This window comes from Trachypithecus francoisi, unplaced genomic scaffold (assembly GCF_009764315.1).
Source record: "Trachypithecus francoisi isolate TF-2019V2 unplaced genomic scaffold, Tfra_2.0 Lachesis_group13, whole genome shotgun sequence".
Classification (NCBI taxonomy): domain Eukaryota; kingdom Metazoa; phylum Chordata; class Mammalia; order Primates; family Cercopithecidae; genus Trachypithecus; species Trachypithecus francoisi.
In genome coordinates, this window is record NW_022681458.1 from 82,520,767 (window position 1) to 82,543,617 (window position 22,851).

General features: G+C 40.0%; 1 protein-coding gene across 8 annotated transcripts in view; it reads left to right on the plus strand.

Moving 5' to 3' along the window:
• The first annotated feature begins 9,392 nt into the window (after positions 1–9,392).
• Positions 9,393–22,851, plus strand: part of ITGB6 (integrin subunit beta 6) — an 86,199-nt gene continuing 72,740 nt past the window's right edge. Inside the window, exons 1-5 of one of the 8 annotated variants that reach the window (XM_033231329.1) lie at positions 9,397–9,601; positions 9,709–9,784; positions 10,547–10,626; positions 13,212–13,416; positions 14,018–14,264. In XM_033231329.1, coding sequence (XP_033087220.1) covers positions 9,724–9,784; positions 10,547–10,626; positions 13,212–13,416; positions 14,018–14,264 — 593 coding nt within the window. In that variant the 5' untranslated portion in view covers positions 9,397–9,601; positions 9,709–9,723. Of the gene's footprint in view, positions 9,785–10,546; positions 10,627–13,211; positions 13,417–14,017; positions 14,265–22,851 lie in introns of all 8 variants that reach the window. The other 7 variants (XR_004441748.1, XM_033231330.1, XM_033231334.1 and 4 more) reach the window with 7 other exon arrangements.

The window sequence follows — 22,851 nt, forward strand, 5'->3', positions numbered from 1 at the left end:
TCAGACCTCCACTGGACTGAAGGAATGTTAACACAGCATACCGTCTCCATACAGCACTGGGCTGCATAGTTCAGATCTTTCTGGTTCTACCAGGGAATGCTTTTTGCAGAGTTATGACTCTTCATGACCCTCCAGGTTGTTAGAGCAGAGAAGAGCTCGCGATGACTCTGCTGATGAGCAGCTGGTATTCTCTCTCTGAAACAGCGGGAGAAGCCTGGTGGTGATGGTGGGGTTGTTGATTCCGGGCCTCAATAACTGCTAGAGTCATTGTTGATCCCTTGATTTCTCTCCTTCCCTATGAGGGATCTGTTTGTAAATGCTGCTATCTTGGAAATATATCTAGAATCCAAACACTTCTCACTACCTCCCTTACTCCCGCCATAGCCCAAACTGTCATAATCTCTGCTGAAACGGCCTCCAATAAGGCCCCCCAGCTTCCATCCTTACCGTCTTATTAGTCTGCACATCCTTGCCGCCTTATAAGCTACATCATGTCCAACCAAAACTCCATAAACGCTTCCCTTCTCACTTAGAATACAGATCTGGAGCCCTGACCATTGCCCCTTCCTGCCCCTCCCTCATGAGCTGCCCTCTTCCCTTTGCCTGTCTGGCCCCTCTCCTCTGGCCTCCCTGAGTTCACCTGCTCGCTCTGCTCCAGCCTCACTCGCCACCTTGCTTGTCCACAAACCCTCCCGTCCCAAGACCTTGCACTTGCTCTTCCCACAGGCAGGACTATTTGTCCTGCAGAGAGCCCTGCGACGCCCTCCCTCCTTTCCCCAAGGCTGTGCCTAACCACCTCAGCAGAGAGGGTTTGTTGGCCACCCCACCTCGGCCACTCTCTGACCTCTTCCCATCCTTTGTTTTTCTCAGCATTTGTTACCATCTGACATCTTTATTTGTTCGTGGGTTTCTTGTCTGTCTCTCCAACTGGAATGTAAGCTCCACGAGGCAGAGACCCTGTCGGTTTTAATCAACACTGTGCTCTCAGAACAGTGCCTGGTCCATCGTGGGGTCTCCACAGGCAGCTGCTGAAGCAATAAATGAGTAAATGAAAAAAGAAGGCTCAGCAGCTCTGCAAGCTGTGAGTGAGTGAACCACTTGGCAATCAGTGTTTGTTCACGCGACATCTTGCTATTTGCTTTACAGATAGGTAAAAGGGGCCTAACGAGTCTAGTTCTCAGAGTCAAGTCAGAATAAATTCACATCCGATGGTATTTTTCTGGAAAATAACGTCTTTGGATTTATTCCACAAACTAAAAGACAGAAAGAGTTCAATTCTTTTAGACTTCGATCTAGTTTCTGAACCCTGACTGTGTGGGCCTCTGGAGCAGGCCTAACTCACAGGACAGGCTCCCTGTAGCTGGCAGTGTGACTGCCAGGCTCACTGCCAGCTACAGGGAGTGGGGTAGGGTGGGGTCTGGGTGGTAACTGTGAAGTGCGGGGGGGTGCCTGTGGCTCAGGGGCCGGAGTTCATCCTGAGTCATCTCCCGGCCACAGGAAATGCCCGCAGCCGCACGCTCCTGGACTCAACGCCAGGCCTGGCTCCTGACCAGCAGGCCCAGCTTCCCCTGAACGGCCAGCCAACATGTTTTGTTTCATTTTGTTTTTAAGTGATTTGTACTGACTTCAAAGCAGAGAAAGATGGTAAGATCCAGGACCACATCTTTGTCTCATTTTTGGTGGCCAGAGATCCACAGGGTAAGCAACAAACAAACCCGCAAGGAAATCACTAGATACAGAGCTAGAGCTAGAACCATAGTCCTGAGATAGAGAGGCGAACATATTTTTCAAGTTCCTTCTGGAATTTCACTTCTTGTTGGCATCTTTTTGATGATTCTTTGTACATCTCTTATCTACCAGGAGGTGGTTTGCAGGGTGATTCTGAACTCAGGTGGAAGGGTAGTGGCCTGTCTCCAGGGCCCTGTTTTCTGAGCAGTGAGGTGATCTTGGGAAAGTTGTGTAGCTTTTCCATGCCTCAGTTTCCTTATCTGGTAAATGAAAGCAGAATAGTCCCTATTTTATTGGGGCCTTGAGAGAACAAAATAGGGCCACCCTAATACAATATTAAATGATACCTGGCACTTGGTAAGTGCTCACTAAAACGAGCAAGAATAAACACATGTCCCAAGTGAAATCAAAAGAGGGTTTACAGGAAACTGAGGAAGCTTCAACCCAGGCTCCAGTGTGCACAGGTGCCTGGGAGTATCTGGGAGCTGTGGGTGACTCCAGGTGGGATGGAAGCCAGATTACCATGGGGAAGCGTCTTTTAGAAAGCATTTCTGGTGAACTGCCTGAGGTGACGTTAAGAAACAAAGAGACTGGAATTTTCAAGCTTTCAGTAATTTGTTGTCATGGGTTTTTCCCCCTCACTTGAAATAAATATACACTTTCACGCATGGTTTATTTCCAGTTTTGCATTTCTTTCTTTTTTCTTTCTTTCTTTTTTTATTTTTTGAGAGAGAGTCTCGCTCTGTTGCCCAGGCTGGAGTGCAGTGGTGCAATCTTGGCTCACTTTAACTTCTCCCCCTGCGTTCAAGTGATTGTCCTGCCTCAGCCTCCCAAGTAGCTGGGACTATAGTCATGTGCCACAATGCCTGACTAATTTTTGTATTTTTTGTAGAGACGGGGATTCACCATGTTGACTAGGCTGGTCTGGAATTCCTGACCTCAAATGATCCATCCACCTCGGCCTCCCAAAGTGCTGGGATTACAGGTGTGAGCCACCACACCAGGCCTGCGTTTCTTTTCTTAAAGAAGGCCTCCCAAATGGTATAATCTTTAGGCCCCACAGAACCTGGACTCATCCCAAAATGGTGTCATGAAATCGTCACCATTTTGGGATGAGTCCAGGTTCTGTGGGGCCTAAAGATTATACCATTTGGGAGGTGGAGATTATCTCTCTTTCATAGTCTAAAAACTCAAGTGTTGAGAGATAAACACTCTCACCACAAATAGGAGGACTCGGCAGGACTGCAATTTGAACCCAGGACTCCCTACATCCAAAACCAAACTCTTCCCACTACACTCAGCTTCCTCCCATTGTGGGCATCATGATGGCTTTAAAAATTAAGTGCCAGATTCAAATGGATATCCCTACACCAATGTTCATCGCGGTACTCTTCATAAGGGCCAAAAGCTGGAAACAGCCTGAACATCCATTGACAGACGATTAGGCCATCAAAATGTGGTATATCCATACAGTGGAATATTATTCAGCCTTTAAAAGGAAGGAAATGCTGACACATGCCACTACATGGATGAACCCCAAAGACATTATGCTAACATGAACTAAGCCATTCTCACAAAAGGACAAATATATGATTCTACTTATGTGACACACCTGGAGTAGTCAGACTCATGGAGACAGACAGTAGAATGCTGGGTGCTAGGGGCTGGTGGAGGGGAAATGGACAGTTATTGTTTAATGGGTGAGGAGTTTCAGTTTGGGCTGATGAAAAAGTTCTGGAGATGGTCAGTGGTGAGGATGGCACAACAGTGTGAATGATCTTAATGCCACCAAATCATATATTTAAAAATGGTTAAAACGGTGCATTTTATGTTATGTATATTTTACCAAAATAAACAAAAAAGGAAACCCCAGCCTAGAACGTAAGGCCTAGGCCACAAAACATTTCTTTAGCACTTAGCAGTCTGTGGGCATTGTGAACAAGGATGGCAGGAAACTGTTAGACATCCTTCTTTAAGGGAATCTTTCTGAAGGTCGCAAAAAATGGAACAAATGTATCTACTTCCAGGTTGCTTGCTCCCCCTGTTATGCACAACCACAAGTCAGCCACAGAATTCTGCAAACAACCCACTGTGCAAGGCGTCACACTCGGAGGTACCTCACAGTGAGACCCAGAGACAAAGCAGCCGTTTACCTTGCCATCTTTTAGCTACTCACAACGAAACATTTTCACAGAAAGACACCTGGAGGTGGAAGACTTGCCACCGGTACTTGAGATGAAGCAGGTAGCACAGCAAGGCCCGCCCAAGAGCAGACAGCCATGGCTAAAGTCCCCAGGTTTCCAGCTGGTTCCCAGGCAGGTTGACTCAGGGTTTCCTCTCCCAGGAGTCTTGTGAGGTGCCCCGGGGCAGGCCCAGCTGGGGCCTGGACTGTCTTTATTTGATATGGATGAATGGCTGGGTCTGGGAGAGACTCAAGCTAACTGCAGTGACTCAGACACCGGTTCACTAGCTTCCTGAAGTCAGAGCACCACCGAGGATAGCCCATTTCTAAGTCTCTGAAGTCAGGACCAGCGGAGGAACAGAGTGCAGAAGTTCTGCATCCCTGAGCTCCGAGCTGCTCTGTCTACCCCCGTGCTGCTTAGCCGAGGCCCCTTGAGGAGGGTCAGACTCCCAGATGGAGTCACAGCCCCCAGGCTGGGGCTCTGAGCAGTCCAGATGGTAGGATTCTATCTGATGAGCCTGACCAGCCTGTCTGAAAATGTGGATGGTATGACAGAACCTTTGGATGTTAAGGAATGTAATATCCTCTCAACCACCCACAAGTAATGGGAATTTGCTGTAAGAATACATATTACTTTAAAAGAGACGGGATCCTGGGGAAAATTAAGAGCAAGGCCTCTGAGAGATCCAAGCTGGATGGGCATTTGGGATCCATGGCAGCTCTAGGCCTGGGTCGTGCTCCTTCCCCCCGGCAGAGTGAGTTTGTAGATCTGACTCTAGCACTCTTCAGTTTGTGTGGCTGAGGGCCATTCTTTGCTGATTGCATATTGGTCCTCTCATCTCCCACCCCATGTAGCTTTCTTCTGCCTTGGGCTTCTGCCTCTATGTAGCTGCCGAGTCCTCCTAACATTGACTCCAGAAGCACCTGGTTCCCTCCAACCTTATGCACTCTCTCCATACATCCTGCCAGCCTCACCTCCCATTATCAAACTCCTGATTTTCCATTTGTATTTCCCATTTCAGATTCTACATACACAGAAACAGAAGTAAGTAATCCGATTGGCATGGGTAAGGAGACACAGTTTTCATTTGGGGGACTTTACAGGATGCTGGCATCTCATGAATTGACAGCTCACCGGACAGGCAGGGCCGCCACCCTCCACAGCAGTGTGGATGTGGTACTTTCCAAAAGAGGACACCAGGCACCCCCCTCAGGAAGCAAGGCTATGTCTCCCCAGTGTCTTGCCCCTTGGTACAAATTAGCCAGCAGTCCCAAGGTGCAAACAGAGTGGATAGATATTCCTTCATAACATTATTCTACTTTATATTGTCTCCAATTCCCCCCTGCCTTTTCTTCACGCTGCATTTTAAGCTTTTTCTCAGTTTTCGGCACAACCCAAGCAGGGAACACATTTTCCCTTTCCTGATTGTATTATTTACCTTCCTAAACCATTCATTCATTTACTTATCTATTTACTCAATATCCACAAAGTACCTGCTTTGTAACTGGTGAAATACTAGACAATGAAGACTTAAAATTCACCCATATTCTCAATATAAACATTAATTGACTACTTACAAAGTGCCAGGTATTGTGTTACTTGCTGGGAATAGAAAGATTACTGAGACACAGTTGCTCTCTGGTACATAGCAAGAATTGAATAAATATTTGTTGAGTAAAGGCAAGTATTTTGACAATTACAAGCAGAGCAAAAAGGGCTATCCTTGGGAATGTCCACAGGAAGAGAGGCCTAGAGAAACCAAAAAGTGTTTCCTGCAGACACTAATGTTTACACTGCGACCTGGAGGGCAAGCTGAATTAGCCAAGTGAGAAGCATGAGAGGGAACACAAGGCCTGCAGGAAGAACAAATGGTTTGGGCGAAGGCTTGAAAATTAGGGAGGGTGTGCACTGGAGGGGCAGTCATGGGGGACAGAGAATAAATAAATCAGTGTGATTATGATTCTAGGACTGATATGGAAGTCTTTATGTGGGATGGCACAAGTCCATTTAAATACATGATCAAATTGTGGTTTTGGAGTTCTCCTAGGACCTTGTTGCTGCCTGCATCTGGTTGTCAGAGGGACATGAGGATGGTCTAGAAGGGGTATGTACCACTTCCACTCACATTCTGTTGGCAAATGCTGGTGGTTGGGATTTTCTTAGCTGCAAAACAGGCCAGGAGAAGTAGTCTAACTGTGTTCCCAGGAAGGAGAGATTGTTGGTGGCAGCTAGAACCATGGAGAGTTTCCAGGGAGTGGCATATCCAGAGCTAGGCAGCCACCCCGATCCAGCTCCTCTAGAGTGCCTGCTCATGGCTGCCAGGAAGGTCTGTGGGCAGACAGACAGCTCAGGACCTAGGGAAACCTCTGGAGCCCAGGACAGCACTTGTCAGTCCAAGACAGTCTTGTGGGATGTAAAATCTTTTCTTCCAAAGTGAGGTTTGAACGTTGTGCGTTCAGTCTCCAGAGAGGGGTGGATTTTGAGTAGGAAATTGACAAGAACTATGAAGGGCCTGAGCTTTTACCTGACTTGCAAGCTGACAAGTTAGCTTGTCATGGATTTGTGGGTACTGATGGAGACATGTGATGCCTGGGTCACAGAAAAAGAACTTTTTAATTCACAGCAATCGCAGTGGCCAGAGTGCCAGCACATTCTTTCACCAGTTCCCCAATACCATTTCCCACAAGATGGCACAAAAGAAAGAGGTGACACCTGCACATGTAGTAAGATGTGTTATAAGAGAAGAACTTTGAGTTTAGGGAAGCTGAACCTTTTATAATGGGCAGTAAAACAGGCCTACTCTTTGTTCTGGAGGTTGACACTGTTTCTAATTTTTCCTTTTCCCTAAAGAGGGACACTATCTCTATTTTCAAAGGCTGTTCACTTCACAAACATCCTGGAAAAGATAGTCTAGAAAAAAGGCAGCCAGGGCCTCTGCTTGTAAGATGTGCAGAAATGTGAGAGACACTTGAATTTGTCTTCCAACAAAGACAGGTTCCTCTTTAGCAAGATGGAGTGTTCTTTAGATAGAAGCTTCGTTTACTAAATCCTTCTCCTCTTGATCTCTAGCTATCTAGAGGCCCCAGGGCTCTGTCCTCAGAGCTCTTCCCTGCATACATCCCTCCACTTCCTGAAGGGATCTCATTCAGCCACATATCTCTGAACACCATCAGCCTCATATCTTTAAATCCATGCTGATAATCCCAATTTACAATTTGCACTTTGACATTGCCCCCATTTCCAGACCTAGATATCAAACTGCCTATGTGGTATCTTAACTTGGTTATCTTCTAGCCATGTCAAACTTACTGTGTTCTTGATCCTCATCCTCCACCTGAAACCTGATTGTTTCTCAATGTAACCCCTCTCAGTAAAATGTATCACTCAGGCAGTAAAGTATATCTGTGCCAGCTAGAAACCTCTTTCTTTCATATTCACATCCAATCTATCAGCACAGACCAGTTTTGAAATAGATCTTGAATCTGATCACCCTTCTCCTCCTGCCCACCAGCATCCTAGTCCCAGCCACAATTGTGTCTGTTCTTGACAGAGACATGTGTTCCTGTCTTGCCCCATTCACTTTCCAATCTTGCCCCATACATTCTAACTTCCTCAATAGCCAGTGTGGTTCTTCTAAAATGTAAATTAAATAATATTATTTCTCTGCTTTCAACCTTCCAGTGATACACAAGGCATAGAATAAAATTCAAGCTAAGGACTACATATGATCTGACCTCTGCCCCCAAATCCGATCACCCTCTCCCTTCTTGTATTCCACTTGCCCTTGAAAACACCTGCCATTGGGCTGTCTCAGGCCTTCGTACTTAGCTGTGTTGCCAAAGTCATCTAGGGCTCTCTCAGATGCCAGTTGGTCAGGGAAACCCTCCCTGACTATTCTAAAGAAAATCGCACACTCCCTCGCCCCTCTTTCCTTTTACCAGGACTTACTCTGATTCATAGCCCTGGGCACTGCCTGATTTTAGGAGTCTATCCCCCGCACTGCCCTCCAGCCGAGAAAATATGCTGCATGGATCCAAAAACTTGGTGGTGTCCACTGATGTAGCTTCTGCTTCAAAAATAATGTTGGACACAAAGTAAATGTCCAAGAAGTACTTGTTGAATGAATGGATGAAGAATGAATAATAGTTAATACTGGATTTTTAAAATGACAATAACAGAGACACAAACAATTTGTGGCTCTATCTTTCTTCTTCAAGATAAATCAACTAATTTTATATACATTTTCTTCCAAAATGCATATCTTCCAATTCTTCAATAATTCTGGATTGTTACTGCAGAATTCTTGCCATGTTTTTCCAGCTTCTTGGATATGATGGAGTTCAAATTGAACATGACATAGGCTTCTGAGAAAAGCCTAGGTAGTCTACAATTAGTTTCTCTCTTTCTTTGGTTTATTTCATTTTAAAACTTATTTTATTTTAGTTGTTATTTTTGTGGGTATATATATTTATGGGGTACGTGAGATGTTTTGGTACAGGCATGCAACGTGTAATAAGCACCTCATGGAAAGTGGAGTATCCATCCCCTCAAGCATTTCTCCTTTGTGTTACAAACAACCCATTTGTAGTCTTTTAGTTATTTTTAAATGTACAATTAAATTATTGTCGACCATAGTCCATTTCCCTCTGTTTACAGGTTTCACATGCTTACCTAGGAATGCTCCTTGAAAAGATTATCTCCTCAGACATAAGCCCGGCCACAGAAAAGTCTCTCTAAGGTCAGCAGTTTCGAGAGTGACGAAGTGAGAATTCGATTCTTATCTGTTCACAGACTCTACGAATCCCAAAACACCCTCCTGAAGAACACACTGGGGGAAAAATACAAACAACCTTGTGGATTTAGCCATAGATCATATATATTTTAAATTGTCACTCTTTCACTCAACAAATAAATATCTCCTATGTGCAAAAACATGAGCAAGAAGTTGGAACAGCACATTGCAAAGAGAACTTGGTCCCTAGCCTGAGGGATTCAGAATCTTGGGCACCATCATTTCTGTTTTCATCATTGTTGTCATCAATGTCTTTTGACACATTCTTATTTTGATCTCCTTTGATTTTTGTATATTATGATTATTTCCAATATCATTTTAAAATAAGAATTTTATACTTATGGAAAAATATATGCCATCTAATTTGAAAAATAAGGAAACAGTGCTTTGCTTTCCCTAGCCTGCCTTCCCATTTACTGTAAAATAATAATTTTTCTTTTTCAGGGTTCATTTCAATTTTTTGCAAAGGAATTTAGCAATGAAATACAAAAATCTCAGTTATTTTCATTAAGCTCATTTTTTACTTTCCTCACATGTAGGCTATATGCTTTATTTAATATCTTTATTCTTTACATTAAGTTAAAATTATTTCAGAAATGACTGTATTTCAATTGCTGTTTTGACATTTCATTGATCAATATTTCACTAAAGATAATAACTTTCTCTAGGATGCAGAGAGACTCATAGAACTTACACCAGAATTTCCACTGAATGAATTTCCCCACCTTCTTGGTGATTGTACACCTGCCTTCCTTATAAGGAGAACAAGGAAGTAAATCATGTTGAAGTTGCTTTTAAACACAGCCTTTCTGCTTTACCTGTCCAGGTAGCCTCTGTTTTCATTTCAGTCTTAATGAAAACTTTCTAACTTACATCTCAAGTTTCTCTTCAAAGCAGTGTAAGTAGTATTTAAAATGTTACACTTCAAGAAAGAAAGACTTTAACGATATTCAGCTTTGGTCTTGTAACGCTGAAGGTAATTCATTTTTTAATCGGTCTGCACAGCAAGAACTGAAACGAATGGGGATTGAACTGCTTTGCCTGTTCTTTCTATTTCTAGGAAGGAATGATCACGTACAAGGTAAGACCTACGTTCTCCGATATATTGCTTTCGTGGTATGCTTGACAAACCTGTCATTTGGTTCAGAAACTAGAGCTGAAGTCATGTTTTATTTGATCTGTTCCATTGCTCTTTTGTCACTGAGTGAACACTAACAAATTACAGACAAACACGGAGCAGTTCCCACAATGAATGCTCTAGGCTTAAGGTAAATAAATACAAAGTTTGCACAGGCATTTTAATGAGGAGAATTAAATAACATTGCTGCCCAATGGAACTTAGTGCCACTGTGATAACCATTTTTGAGACTTTCCACTTAAGAGTGGAATCTTCCACTTAAGAGTATCTTCCACTTAAGAGTAATAAGGATCTTCCACTTAAGAGTAATAATCCTGAAAGAGAGAAAGGATTTATTTCAAAAACAGAAATACCTCGTTTAGGAAAGGAGCATTTTTTAATGGGTGCAAGTAATTTTTGAAAATTAAGGTAGAACAATAAATAGGATAATCCTGTATTTGTGAACTTTCACATTTTAAGAAAAAAGAGGATGATAATTTTGGCGTATAAGACATACATACTTTTTAATACGCATACACATATTTTACATGTGATAGATGTAAAATGCAGACTTTTATGTGAATTGCTAATATTTCAAGGACTGATCTTGGATACTAAACTAAACTTTGATGTTGTTTTGTTCAAGTAATGTAAGAGCCATCAGTCTCATAAATGGAATGACTGAAAGTATACTTAATCCCTGCGTCTTGCTGGGTCTAAACCTAGGTGGCTGTGCCCTGGGAGGTGCAGAAACCTGTGAAGACTGCCTGCTCATTGGACCTCAGTGTGCCTGGTGTGCTCAGGAGGTAAAATAAATGACCTCAACATGTTTATAAAACCCGTCTGCAGTTACACTTATGTTAATTTCCTCAGTGATAGTTCTGATAGTGAATTGCTTTTTTGTGGAATTGTATAAGTAAAACAAACCAGGAAAGGAGAAGGTGAGCGTTGGTAGATCAAAATGGCATTCATGTGATTACTTTCAAAAACAATTTGTAGAAGGAGTGGATGTCAAATTATTTGGAAAAATATGTAACTTGGGATTTTTAATTTTACCTCACTCCTTCTCTTATTGTAAAGCCATTTCTAACTGGTTGCATATAAAATATGGAGGCTGTCTGGATAATCAGAGATCATGGAGATGTATTTTCTAAAGTTAAACATACATTTGATGTTCATAGTATAGTTGTATTCCATCTAGGTACTAGGATCCATTCTGAACTACTGCTAGGTTCTAAGGGATGTGTTTTAAGTTTGGGGCAAATATTACTGGTCAGACATTATCCAGTTCTTTTAAAAATGGCATATCATAAACTCAGTGACTCTGTACCATGCCAGTGACAAAGTTCCAAATAGGTACACCTTATCTGGTCAAACTGAAAACTATGTGAAATCAGTATGAAGATGATCGGGGAATATCTACCAAGCCATCCTAAGACACTAGAGAGTGATGTCTGACTGCTTCATGGTGAGAAAGACAGGCATTAGCTTTCTGAATTTTAAAGCAAGTCTCTACCCACTGGATCTCATAAAGATAATCTAAACATAAATCAAATCATACGAATACCAAGTTCAGCGAGAGCTGAGTAGCATGCTCAAAGAGAAACAAACCTCAACACCAAACTCAGAACTGGGTTCTACCTGTAGAAACCCAAACTCTGAGTTCAGTGTGTATCCATGAAGACAAGAGAGCACAAACGCAGCTCAGTCCCCTACCACGGCCTTGACCGACGCGACCACAAACAAAAGTCCAAGAGAATTATGCCTTTTTTTTTGAGTTCCTATATCAAAGCAGGATTGAGAAGATACAAGGAGGGAAAAATTCACATGTTTTTGGGTATTGACTTCTTGAAGAAGTATTAGTTTCGTGCCAGAGAGATAAAATAACAAATCAGCCTAGAATTTTCATTTAAATGCATTTTTCAGCATTTAGTTAAGAGGGTTTCCTAAGTTGCTGCTGATAACTTTACTTGTGGATAATACTTGGTAGCCAAATTGTTGTCAAATTGTAAAGCCAAATTATTCTAAGAGGCCACTCTAATATTAGAAGTAGTTATGAGGGTGCCAGTTGAGGCAGTTGGAGCAAAAAGTAAATTAGGTTTCTGCTGAGGGCAGATAGAAAATAGGTCATGTGGTTAACACTACCTCTGATCTTTTGGCAAAGGCTATGACTACAGGTGATAGCAATGACACTGTATTGAGAAGGATTCTGAAGCCTTGGCCAGCCACTGTTTCCCTTAGTGACATCATGGAAAGTTACAGCCTGCCATGCCTGGCCTAGAGCTTCAGACATGCACAGGTCTACTGATAGATAACAAATTGTATTCTCAAAATCAATTTCAGAAGAAATCTAACTTTCCTAGCTGATGAAAACAGCAAGAGTGGCTTGGAGTTCTAAGAGGCAAGGAAAATAGTGTGAGCATTGGTTTGGTTTTCTGTAAGCCTGAGAGTCAATGGGCAACAAGTTCCCCTTTGCATAGTGTCATGCCCGCTCTAGAGCAGCCGTGCCTATCAGGTAAGTCAGGTATTTAATCTGTTAGCTCCATCTCCCTGTTTTGGGTGTTCCAGAATTTGAACGACCACATCTCTGCTGGGAAAGACTTCATCTCACTGTACCTCTGCTATCCTTGTGGGAAACTCCTGTGTCCCACACAGAAAAGCAGACTTTTAACCCATCTTTTTCACTTTTCTTCCTCACTTTCAAATCTTGGAGAAAGTTCTAAAGGATCTTGAACTAGAATGCTTCAAGACTCTGGGTTTAAAGTCCACAAGAGGTCAATTTTGGTGAAGTCATGCTGCAATATAAGGGTAACAGACCAATGCATACAACCGGCAGAGAGTGCTAGATGGGGGAGATGTTGCCACCCCTACCCTTTAGGAATCCTCAGAATCTCTCTTTATCACTAGATTTAGGGATTGACACACTGGAGCACTTGGACAGTCAATTCCCAAATCTAGTGATAAAGATTTGATTGTGGAATCAAATCTACAGGTCACCCTGAGCAGATAAATTCATGGAATGATGGCAACTCTATGAACCCAACTGTTTCAAGGATCTGGTCATGGCCTGGGAAGAAGCTTTAAAGAAGTGAGCTTAAGACCTCCCCCACACTCCCCCCTACCCACCACCCCCAAAATTGTTACATGAATCCAAGTGAATATAATTAAAAGGAGACTCCAGTTTTACTCAGAATTTTACTGGCAGAATTCTCTGGTTATTCACCTATAACTTAACTTTAGACCTATAATCAATGTTAGTCATGTAGGGATACAATATGGTAAGATGCTTAACTAGCAAAGTGTGCAGAAAAACTTTCAATTGCTGGTATCTTATAAAGAAATTCAGATTTGTTTTCTTTTTCTGGTTATTGTTTTTCTTTTTCTTTTTTAGAATTTTACCCATCCATCTGGAGTTGGTGAAAGGTGTGATACCCCAGCAAATCTTTTAGCTAAAGGATGCCAATTAAACTTCATCGAAAACCCTGTCTCCCAAGTAGAAATACTTAAAAATAAGCCTCTCAGTGTAGGCAGACAGAAAAATAGTTCTGACATTGTTCAGATTGCACCTCAAAGCTTGATCCTTAAGTTGAGACCAGGTATGTTAGGATTTGGCTCATGTAAATAGATCTAATATTATATATGGTAATTCTGCTACCCCACTAATGTGTCTTGTATCATATTACGTATCATTGATTATTATGACTCGAATTTCCCATTCTTAAGGAAATCGAAACTTGCTAGGCTTACGCATTTCTTTATTCGCATTGGTTCCTGGCACTCCAATTGTGTTACTGAAGAAGCTATCTCTAATAGTAGCCATTTAAATTACTCAAATGTTGTTAACGCTTACCTCACATTTCTTCAAGGATTGTAATGTAGATGTAAACTCTCTTTTATTTGGTTCCCCTTTTCTAAAACGACACACAAAAAATTCAGCTTATCTTCTATCTAAATGGATGCTAGTTCTCCCAAGGAGATATAAAATATCCTAACTTATCCTCCAATAGTTCTAAACTCACTGCTGAAAGAATTTCATGGGTTGGTTCATTTAGGATCTTAACCACACAGTTAATGAAACCCTCTGTATTTCAGTAAGTTCTTATTGAGGTGAAATAGCCAGCTGACCCAGCAAGTGGCTAGTTGCAAATAAATCTCAGTGTGTTTTCCTGGGTTTGCTTTTCCTATTGGGCTTTGCAGGTGGTGCGCAGACTCTGCAGGTGCATGTCCGCCAGACTGAGGACTACCCGGTGGATTTGTATTACCTCATGGACCTCTCCGCCTCCATGGATGATGACCTCAACACAATCAAGGAGTTGGGCTCCCGGCTTTCCAAAGAGATGTCTAAATTAACCAGCAACTTTAGACTGGGCTTCGGATCTTTTGTGGAAAAACCTGTATCCCCTTTTGTGAAAACAACACCAGAAGAAATTGCCAACCCTTGCAGGTAAGTAAATGATTCTCTTGGCATCTTTGTGCGCTGATTTTCTATGGAGATACTCCTGCTCTGAGCTGCACTTGCCAGGAGCTTGATAACTCCCTGGCATTTCTGCCTTGTCTGGTTGGATCTCAGCAGTTCTCTCAGAGGCCTAGGTTGCTTGGAGTGAGGTGAGGTCATCTGAACTACATGGTTCTAGCCGTGGGTCCTTGCGGCCTCTGCATTTGCCTCCCAGTGTAGGGCAGGATGTGGCAAACCCGAATGTGTGTTATATGTGCAAGGGAACCAAGGCTTTCACCACAGGCTCCATTGGATGGTGCCCAGTCCCAGTCTCTCAGACACTTTCTAGCCTCAATGGCCACCACTTTCTAAAGTTATTTGAAAATAACCTTCACTTTCCCAGAGTCTTTCTCCATGACAATGACTTCTGGCAAAATAATAATTTTTGCAACTTTTTCTGACATACTTTGGGAAATATTGGTTTCTCTTATTGCTTGGAGAAGGCTTGCAGCCTTCACTGCTATTAAATTCAGTAGTAAATGACTCCATAGGCAATGACCCCATTCTAATATGCTATAATAAGCTATTAAAAACCACATATTATGCAGGTGATGGTGGAGGACAAATTGCTTTGTGATGGCTTACCTGTGCAGTGAATGACATGTTCAGAATCAAATAGTATCCTATTGAAAAAGAGCTACCATATGCTCTGTGCCAGACCTTGTGCTGAAAGTTTTACATACATGACCTCATTCAGTCTTCATAATAACAGCAGGTTAAATAGCAGGTTAAAGCTAGCTTAATAACATCAGCCCTATACTCAGAGGAAGTAAAAGGCTCCGAGAGATTAGCTATTTGCCCAAGGCCACATGACTAATCCATGATCTGTACAGAGATTTGATTTGTCCCAAAAGCAAGCCCATTATTGCTATATATCTAGTATATATGAAATAATTTCCAAATGTTTATTAACTTACAGTACTTTTATACACCAAAGGCATCAATCTCTAAAAAGATAAACAGCTTTTATTATACCATTTAAAAAACATCTCAATGTAGTTCCCAACTACAATCTAACATAATCAAAAATAATTTAACTGTAAAAGAAATTTATCAGTGATTGTAACACTTAGAAATTGTGTTTGGTTGCCAGTATCTGAGACAGTGGCACAAAAAAGGAGTATTTTTGTTTTTTGTGTTTTGTTTTGTTTTGAAATGGAGTTTCACTCTGTCACCCAGGCTGGAGTGCAGTGGCATGATCTTGGCTCACTGAAACCTCTGCCTCCTGGGTTCAAGCGATTCTCCTGTGTCAGCCTCCCGAGTAACTGAGATTACAAGCACCCGCCACCATGCCTGGCTAATTTTTGTATTTTTAGTAGTGACTGAGTTTTGCTATGTTGGCCAGGCTGGTCTCAAACTCCTGACCTCAAGCGATCTGCCCCGCTCGGCGTCCCAAAGTGCTGGGATTACATGCGTGAGCCACCACGCCTGGCCAATATTTTCTTTTCTCTTTTGCGTGAAATACAGAGAAAGGCCATTCAGCGGTGATACGGCAGATCCGTAAACGTGAGGAATCTAGGACTTTTTCTGCTCTCTGCTTCACCATTATTGACACCTGGATTTTATCTTCATGGTCCAAGAATGCTGCCAGGGCACTGATCATTACTTCTTCATTTCAGTCAGAAGGAAAGGAGGAAAATAGGGGCAATAAGGGCACTGTCTGCCCACTCTCTCACAACTCCTTTTAATGTATAGTTGACATGCCTAAAATGCACAGATCAAAAAGGTTCAGTTTGATGTGTTTTGATAGTTAAATATACCATTGCAGTCAACATCCAAAACATGATGTAGAATATGCCCATCACCTCAGAAATCTCACATTACAGTTAGTTCTACCACTTCAGAGGGAACCACTTTCTATTTCTATAATTTATATTGGTTTTGCCTATTCCTGAATTTTGTATGAATATATAATGTAGTATACGCCCTATGTTTTTGGCTTCTTTGGTTCAACATAATGTTTTCAAGATTTACCTATGATTTTGTATGTATCAGGAGTTTGCTTCTTTTTGTTTTAATTAATAATCCATTGTATATATTTACTACATTTTGTTTACTCATTCTTTCATTGTTGGACATTTGGGTTGTTTCTATTTGGGGGGACTATTATGAAAAGGCTGCTATGAACACTTGCATAGAAGTCTTTGTATAGATGTATGCTTTTATTTCTCTATAACAGACACCTAAACTGGAGTTGCTGAACTGTATGATACTTACAATTTTTAAAGAAACTACCAAATTGTTTTCCAAAGTGAACGTACCATTTTCCATTTCCTTCAGTAGTGTGACAGGGTTCCAGATATTCCACATCCTTACTGACACTTGGTGTTGTCAGTTTTTTAAATTTTAGCCATTCTAATAGGTGTGGGGTAGCATCTCATTGTAGCTTTGATTTGCATCTCCTTAATGATGATGTTGAACATCTTTTCCTGTGTTTATTTGCCATTTTTATTTCTTATTTCGTGAAGTTTCTTTTCAAATTTTTTGCCCATTTGTTTAAGATTAGACTGTCTTTCCAATATTGTGTGGTAAGAGTACTTTTTATATGCTGGATACAAGTTTTTGTCAAATACATTTTGCCAAAAAAATGTATATTTTTGTCAAAAATATTCTCTCCCAGTGTATGGCTTGTATTTTAATTTTTCTGGCAATACCTTTGGTCAAGCAAAAGTTTGTAATTTTGATGAAGTTCAGCTTATTAATTTTTAATTTTATGGTTACTGTATTTTATGTCTTAAGAAATTTTTGCTTACTGTAAAGGTCACAAAGACTTCTGCTGTGTTTTCTCCTAGAAACTTTATGGTTAACGTGCTTACATTTAGGCTTCTGATCTCGAATTAGCTTTTGTATTTGGAATGAGAAAAAAGGTCTAGGTTCATCTTTTGTTTCCATAGAGATATCTAGTTGTTCAAGCATTATTTGTTACACAAGATTTTCTTTTCCACATTGAGTTATCTTAATGTCTTTGTGGACAAGCAATTGACCATATATGTGTGAGGCTAATTCTGGACACTATTCTGTTTCATTGATCCATTGCATATACCCATGTAACCACTAATGCCTCACTATCTCCCTTATTGTAGCTTTATAGAAACTCTTGAAATCAGGAACATAAGTCCTCCAACTTTGTATTTTCATTTTGCTTATCCTAGATCCTTTGCATTTCCATATAAATTTTAGAATCATATTATCAATTTCTTCAGAAAATATGCTGATATTTTTATTGAGACAACATTGAAACCATAGATCTATTTGTGGGGATATTGAACATCTTACACACATCAAATTTTCCAATCATTTTATATGACATATATCTTCATTTATTCAGACCTTGTTTAATTTCTCAGAGCAATGTTTTGTCATTTTCAGGGTAGATATCTTGCACATGTTTTGTTTTATTTATTTCTAGGGACATTTAAAATTATTTATTTTCTAATTCTTTGTGGATAACATGTAGAAATGCAATTGATTTTGCATATTCACTTCATATCCTGCAAACTTCATGAATTTTCTCATTAGTTCTAGTGTGATTTTTATAGATTCCTTAGAATTTTCTGTGTATATGATCATGTCATCTAAGAATAACAACTTCTTTTTCCTCCAATATCTATGCTTCTTCTTTCTTATTTCTTACCTTAATGCACCAACTTGGGTCTCCAGTATCCTTTTAAATAGATGTAGTAGGAGAGGACAATCTAGTCATGTTCATGGTCTTAGGGAGAAAGGATCAGTGTTTTACCATTAGATATGTTATTAGCTAGTGGTTTTTCATTTTCTTTCATCAGATCAAGGAAATTATCTTCTATTCCTTGCTTGGTACGTTTTTTTTTTACAAAAAATTATAAATGGTTGTTAAATTTTATTTCCCCAACTTAAGAAGTTTTCGCCAGAAATTTTACTCAACACCTCAGACTTGCATCTCATTGGCTGGCACTTAGTTACATGACCACAGTTAATTATAAAGGAAGCACATTGCTAGCTGCTCCTCCAAAATCAGCATTCTGCTATTAGGGGAGAAAGAAAGATGGATACAAGGTGGCATCTACGAGCAGTTCCTGCAACACTGAATACATAGATTTCTATAAAGAGTTATAAAGACTTATACCCTCAAAAATGCTGTATAATAAAAAGTAAGGTATGATTATTGTTATTCATTGCTTGATTCACTTGTAAAGGGAAATAAGCTTGGTGCTAACAACCTCTTAACTATCTAACATAAAAGTATTGCTAATGGTTTTGGCCCCATTTTTAAAATCAGAGAATATTATTCCTGAATACAATTTGTATTTAGTTCTTTGGTATACTGTGTGTCTTGCCCCTACAATAAGCTTCCATAGAGAGTTTAGTAGGGCAATTCCATCTAGAATTACAAAGTGCCACCTCTGCCCCAGAGTGTATATTTAAAATCATTCCTCATGTCACAGATCAGGTACGATGTAGCAACGTGCAGTACAATAATAATCATGGGAACCAATGAGTGTGGAATGTTACCAGAGAAAATAACTAAAATTAACAAGGTTAGATGGCTCAGCTAAACTGGCAGCCCAGCATCTTGAACTAACAATGAGACCCTGTCCTTAATCGGGCTTCAAGTAAATGAAAGCAGTTTGGCTCTTTATTTACCTCTGACTGTACTTTATTCATGCATTTATTATTCATTCATTTGTTCAACAAAAATTTACTGAGTTCCAACTATGTACCAAACAATGTACTAGGCATGAGTATTTTTGGAAGAAAAAGACCTGGTCCCGGTTCTCACGTAGCTGAAATCCTTTGGGGAAGCAGGTACATGATATTGCATGGTGATTAAGCACAAGGGCTTTGAAGTCAGCCCTGGATTCAGTCTTGATTCATACATTCACAAATAATGTGACCTTGGGTGAATCATTTCATTTCTCAAGTCTTCAGTGTTTTCGCTGGAAGTCTAGACTAACAATACCAATCACAAAGAGTGGTTTTAAGAATTGAATGAGTTGGCCAGGCATGATGGGAGGCCGAGGTGGGTGAATCACGAGGTCAGGAGTTTGAGACCAGCCTCGACAACATGGTAAAACCCTTTTTCTACTAAAAATACAAAAAAATTAGCCGAGCATGGGAGCACGTGCCTGTAATCCCAGCTACTCAGGAGGCTGAGGCAGGAGAATCGCTTAAACCTGGAAGGCAGAGGTTGCAGTGAGCCGAGACTGCACCACAGTACTCCAGTCTGAGTGACAGGGTAAGACTACATCTCCAAAAAAAAAAAAAAGAGTTGAATGAGTTAACGAATGAAAGCATTTGGCATTAGGCCTGACCATGACACATTCTCAATAAATAGGAAGTGCTATTAACAACAACAGAGTGTGATTAGGTGGGGACCAGAGCACTGTACAGGGGGGCAAAAAGTGGAGACCTGAAGGAGAATTATATATTTGATCCCTTAAAAGGTTCAATATATCCTATTTTCTGAAGATTATTATTATTGGCAAAATTTACCATTAAGGTTATAAATAGCAAGTTCTTTTTTGTGGGAAAATTATAGGTTTTCCATTTCCATTATAATCCTAATTCTCTCAGTTTCTCTGTCTAGATAGTATCCCCTCATACACACATACATACATATACATGTCAAGATAAAAAAAAATCAGTCTTCTGATCAAACTAAACCTTATAAGTTTAGAATAAAATGTTCTTAGTAGGAAGGCAATTAGAGGTAAAAGGAAAGAGCATAGAATTTTTCAGACCTGGGTTACAATCCTAACTTTGGATAAACAATTACTCTCTTTGAGCTCAGTCTCATCACTTATAAATGGGAATAATAATATTGACCTCCTAGAGTAATTATGAGAACCGAATGAACTCAGAACAAAACAGACATTCAAAACAAATGTTAATTTTTTCCTCCTGTCATTACCACTTACTAATTTATCTGTAGTTATTTTAATCTAGTAGTCCTTAGACTTTTAGATCTCAGGACTCCCTTAGACTCTTAAAAATTAAAAGTCCCAAGAGCTTTAGTTTATGTGGGTTATATATACCCATAATCATCATACTAGAAAGTAAAACAGAAACGTCTTAAAATAATTATCTATTGATTTATTTAATAATTATAATAAGAAACCCACTGCATATTACTGTAATATGTTTTTATGAAAACTAACTGTATTTTCTGAAACAAAACAAAAATTTACAGGCCTTCTGCTCTAAAATGGAGCAGCACTGTTTTATATATTTGGAAATCTCTTTAAACATCTGGTTTAATGGAAGACAACTGGATTCTCTATCTGCTTCTGCATTTAATCTTTTGCCTTTTTCAAAAATTGAATTCCATGAAGAAAGTCAAACCTCATATAAACGTGTAGTTGGAAAAGGAAGAAGCATGTAATAGCTTTTTCCAATGCCTGTGGACATTCGTCTTCGATATTACCTTCAAACTAGATAACAGGTGATAGTAGATAACAGGTAAAACTAGATAACAGGTGAAAGTAGTTTCAATGAGGAATCTGAAACATCAGTGAATGTTTCATGTTGTTAACCTGAAAAGCCATTGGTCTCTTTTCATTTTGAATGGCTTTTTTAAACCAGTGTATGATTTTGTAATATGATGCTTTATTCTTTGTGAAATATTGATTCAGTGAGCTATGCAGACCTTACAGATTTCATGATACAACATCAAAAAAATCACATTTGTTAATATCACTACCATTCTCATTAGACAAATCATAAAATATCGGGAAGTATTTTTTTTTCTATTTTATTATTATTATTATACTTTAAGTTCTGAGATACATGTGCAGAATGTACAGGTTTGTTACATAGTTATACACTTGCCGTGGTGGTTTGCTGCACCCATCAACCCATCATCTACGTTAGGTATTTCTCCTAGTGCTATCCCTCCCACTAGCCTCCCACCTCCTGACAGGCCCTGGTGTGTGATGTTCCCCTCCCTGTGCCCATGTGTTCTCATTGTTCAACTCCCACTTATGAGTGAGAACATGCTCTTTGCTTTTCTGTTCTTGTGTTAGTTTGCTGAGTATGATGGTTTGAGCTTCATCCATGTCCCTGCAAAGGACTTGAACTCATCCTTTTTTATGGCTGTACAGTATTCCATGGTGTATATGTGCCACATTTTCTTTATCCAGTCTATCACTGATGGACATTTGGGTTGTTTCCAAGCATTTGCTATTTTGAACAGTGCCACAATAAACATACTTGTGCATGTGTCTTTATAGTAGAATGATTTATAATCCTTTGGGTATATACCCAGTAATGGGATTGCTAAGTCAAATGGTATTTCTGGTTCTAGATCCTTGAGGAATAGCCACACTGTCTTCCACAATGATTGAACTAATTTACACTCCTACCAGCAGTGTAAAAGCATTTCTATTTCTCCACATCCTCTGCAGCATCTGTTGTTTCCTGACTTTTTAATGATTGCCATTCTAACTGGTGTGAGATGGTATCTCTTTGTGGTTTTGCTTTGCATTTCTCTAATGACCAGTGATGATGAGCTTTTTTCCATGTTTCTTGTCCACATAAATGTCTTCTTTTGAGAAGTGTCTGTTCATATCCTTTGCCCACTTTTTGATGGGATTTTGTTGTTGTTGTTGTTTGTGTTTTGTTTTTTGTAAATTTGTTTAAGTTATTTGTAGATTCTGGATATTAGCCCTTTGTCAGATGGATAGATTGCAGAAATTTTCTCCCATTCTGTAGGTTTCCTGTTCATTCTGATGATAGTTTCTTTTGTTGTGCAGAAGCTCTTTAGTTTAATTAGATCCCATTTGTCAATTTTGACTTTTATTGCTTTTAGTGTTTTAGTCATGAAGTCTTTGCCCATGCCTATATCCTGAATGGTATTACCTAGATTTTCTTCTAGGGTTTTTATGGTTTTAGGTCTTATGTCTATGTCTTTAATCCATCTTGAGTTAATTTTTGTATAAGGTGTAAGGAAGGTGTCCAGTTTCAGTTTTCTGCATATGGCTAGCCAGTTTTTCCAACACCACTTATTAAGTAGAGAATCCTTTCCCCATTGCTTGATTTGTCAAAAATCAGATGATTGTAGATGTATGGCATTATTTCTGAGGTCTCTGTTCTGTTCCATTGGTCTATATATCTGTTTTGGTACCAGTACCATGCTGTTTTGGTTACTGTAGCTTTGTAGTATAGTTTGAAGTCAGGTGGCATGATGCCTCCAGCTTTGTTCTTTTGCTTAAGATTGTCTTGGCTATACGGGCTCCTTTTTGATTCCATATGAAATTTAAAGTAGTTTTTTCTAAATCTGTGAAGAAAATCAATGGTAGCTTGATGGGGATAGCATTGAATCTATAAATTACTTTGAGCAGTATGGCTATATTCACGATATTGATTCTTCCTATCCACTAGCATGGAATGTGTTTCCATTTGTTTTTGTCTTCTCTTATTCCTTGAGCAATGGTTTGTAGTTCTTGAAAAGGTCCTTCGCATCCCTTGTAAGTTGGATTCCTAGGTATTTTATTCTCTTTGTGGCAATTACAAATGGGAGTTCACTCATGATTTGGCTCTCTGTCTGTCAGTGTTGTAT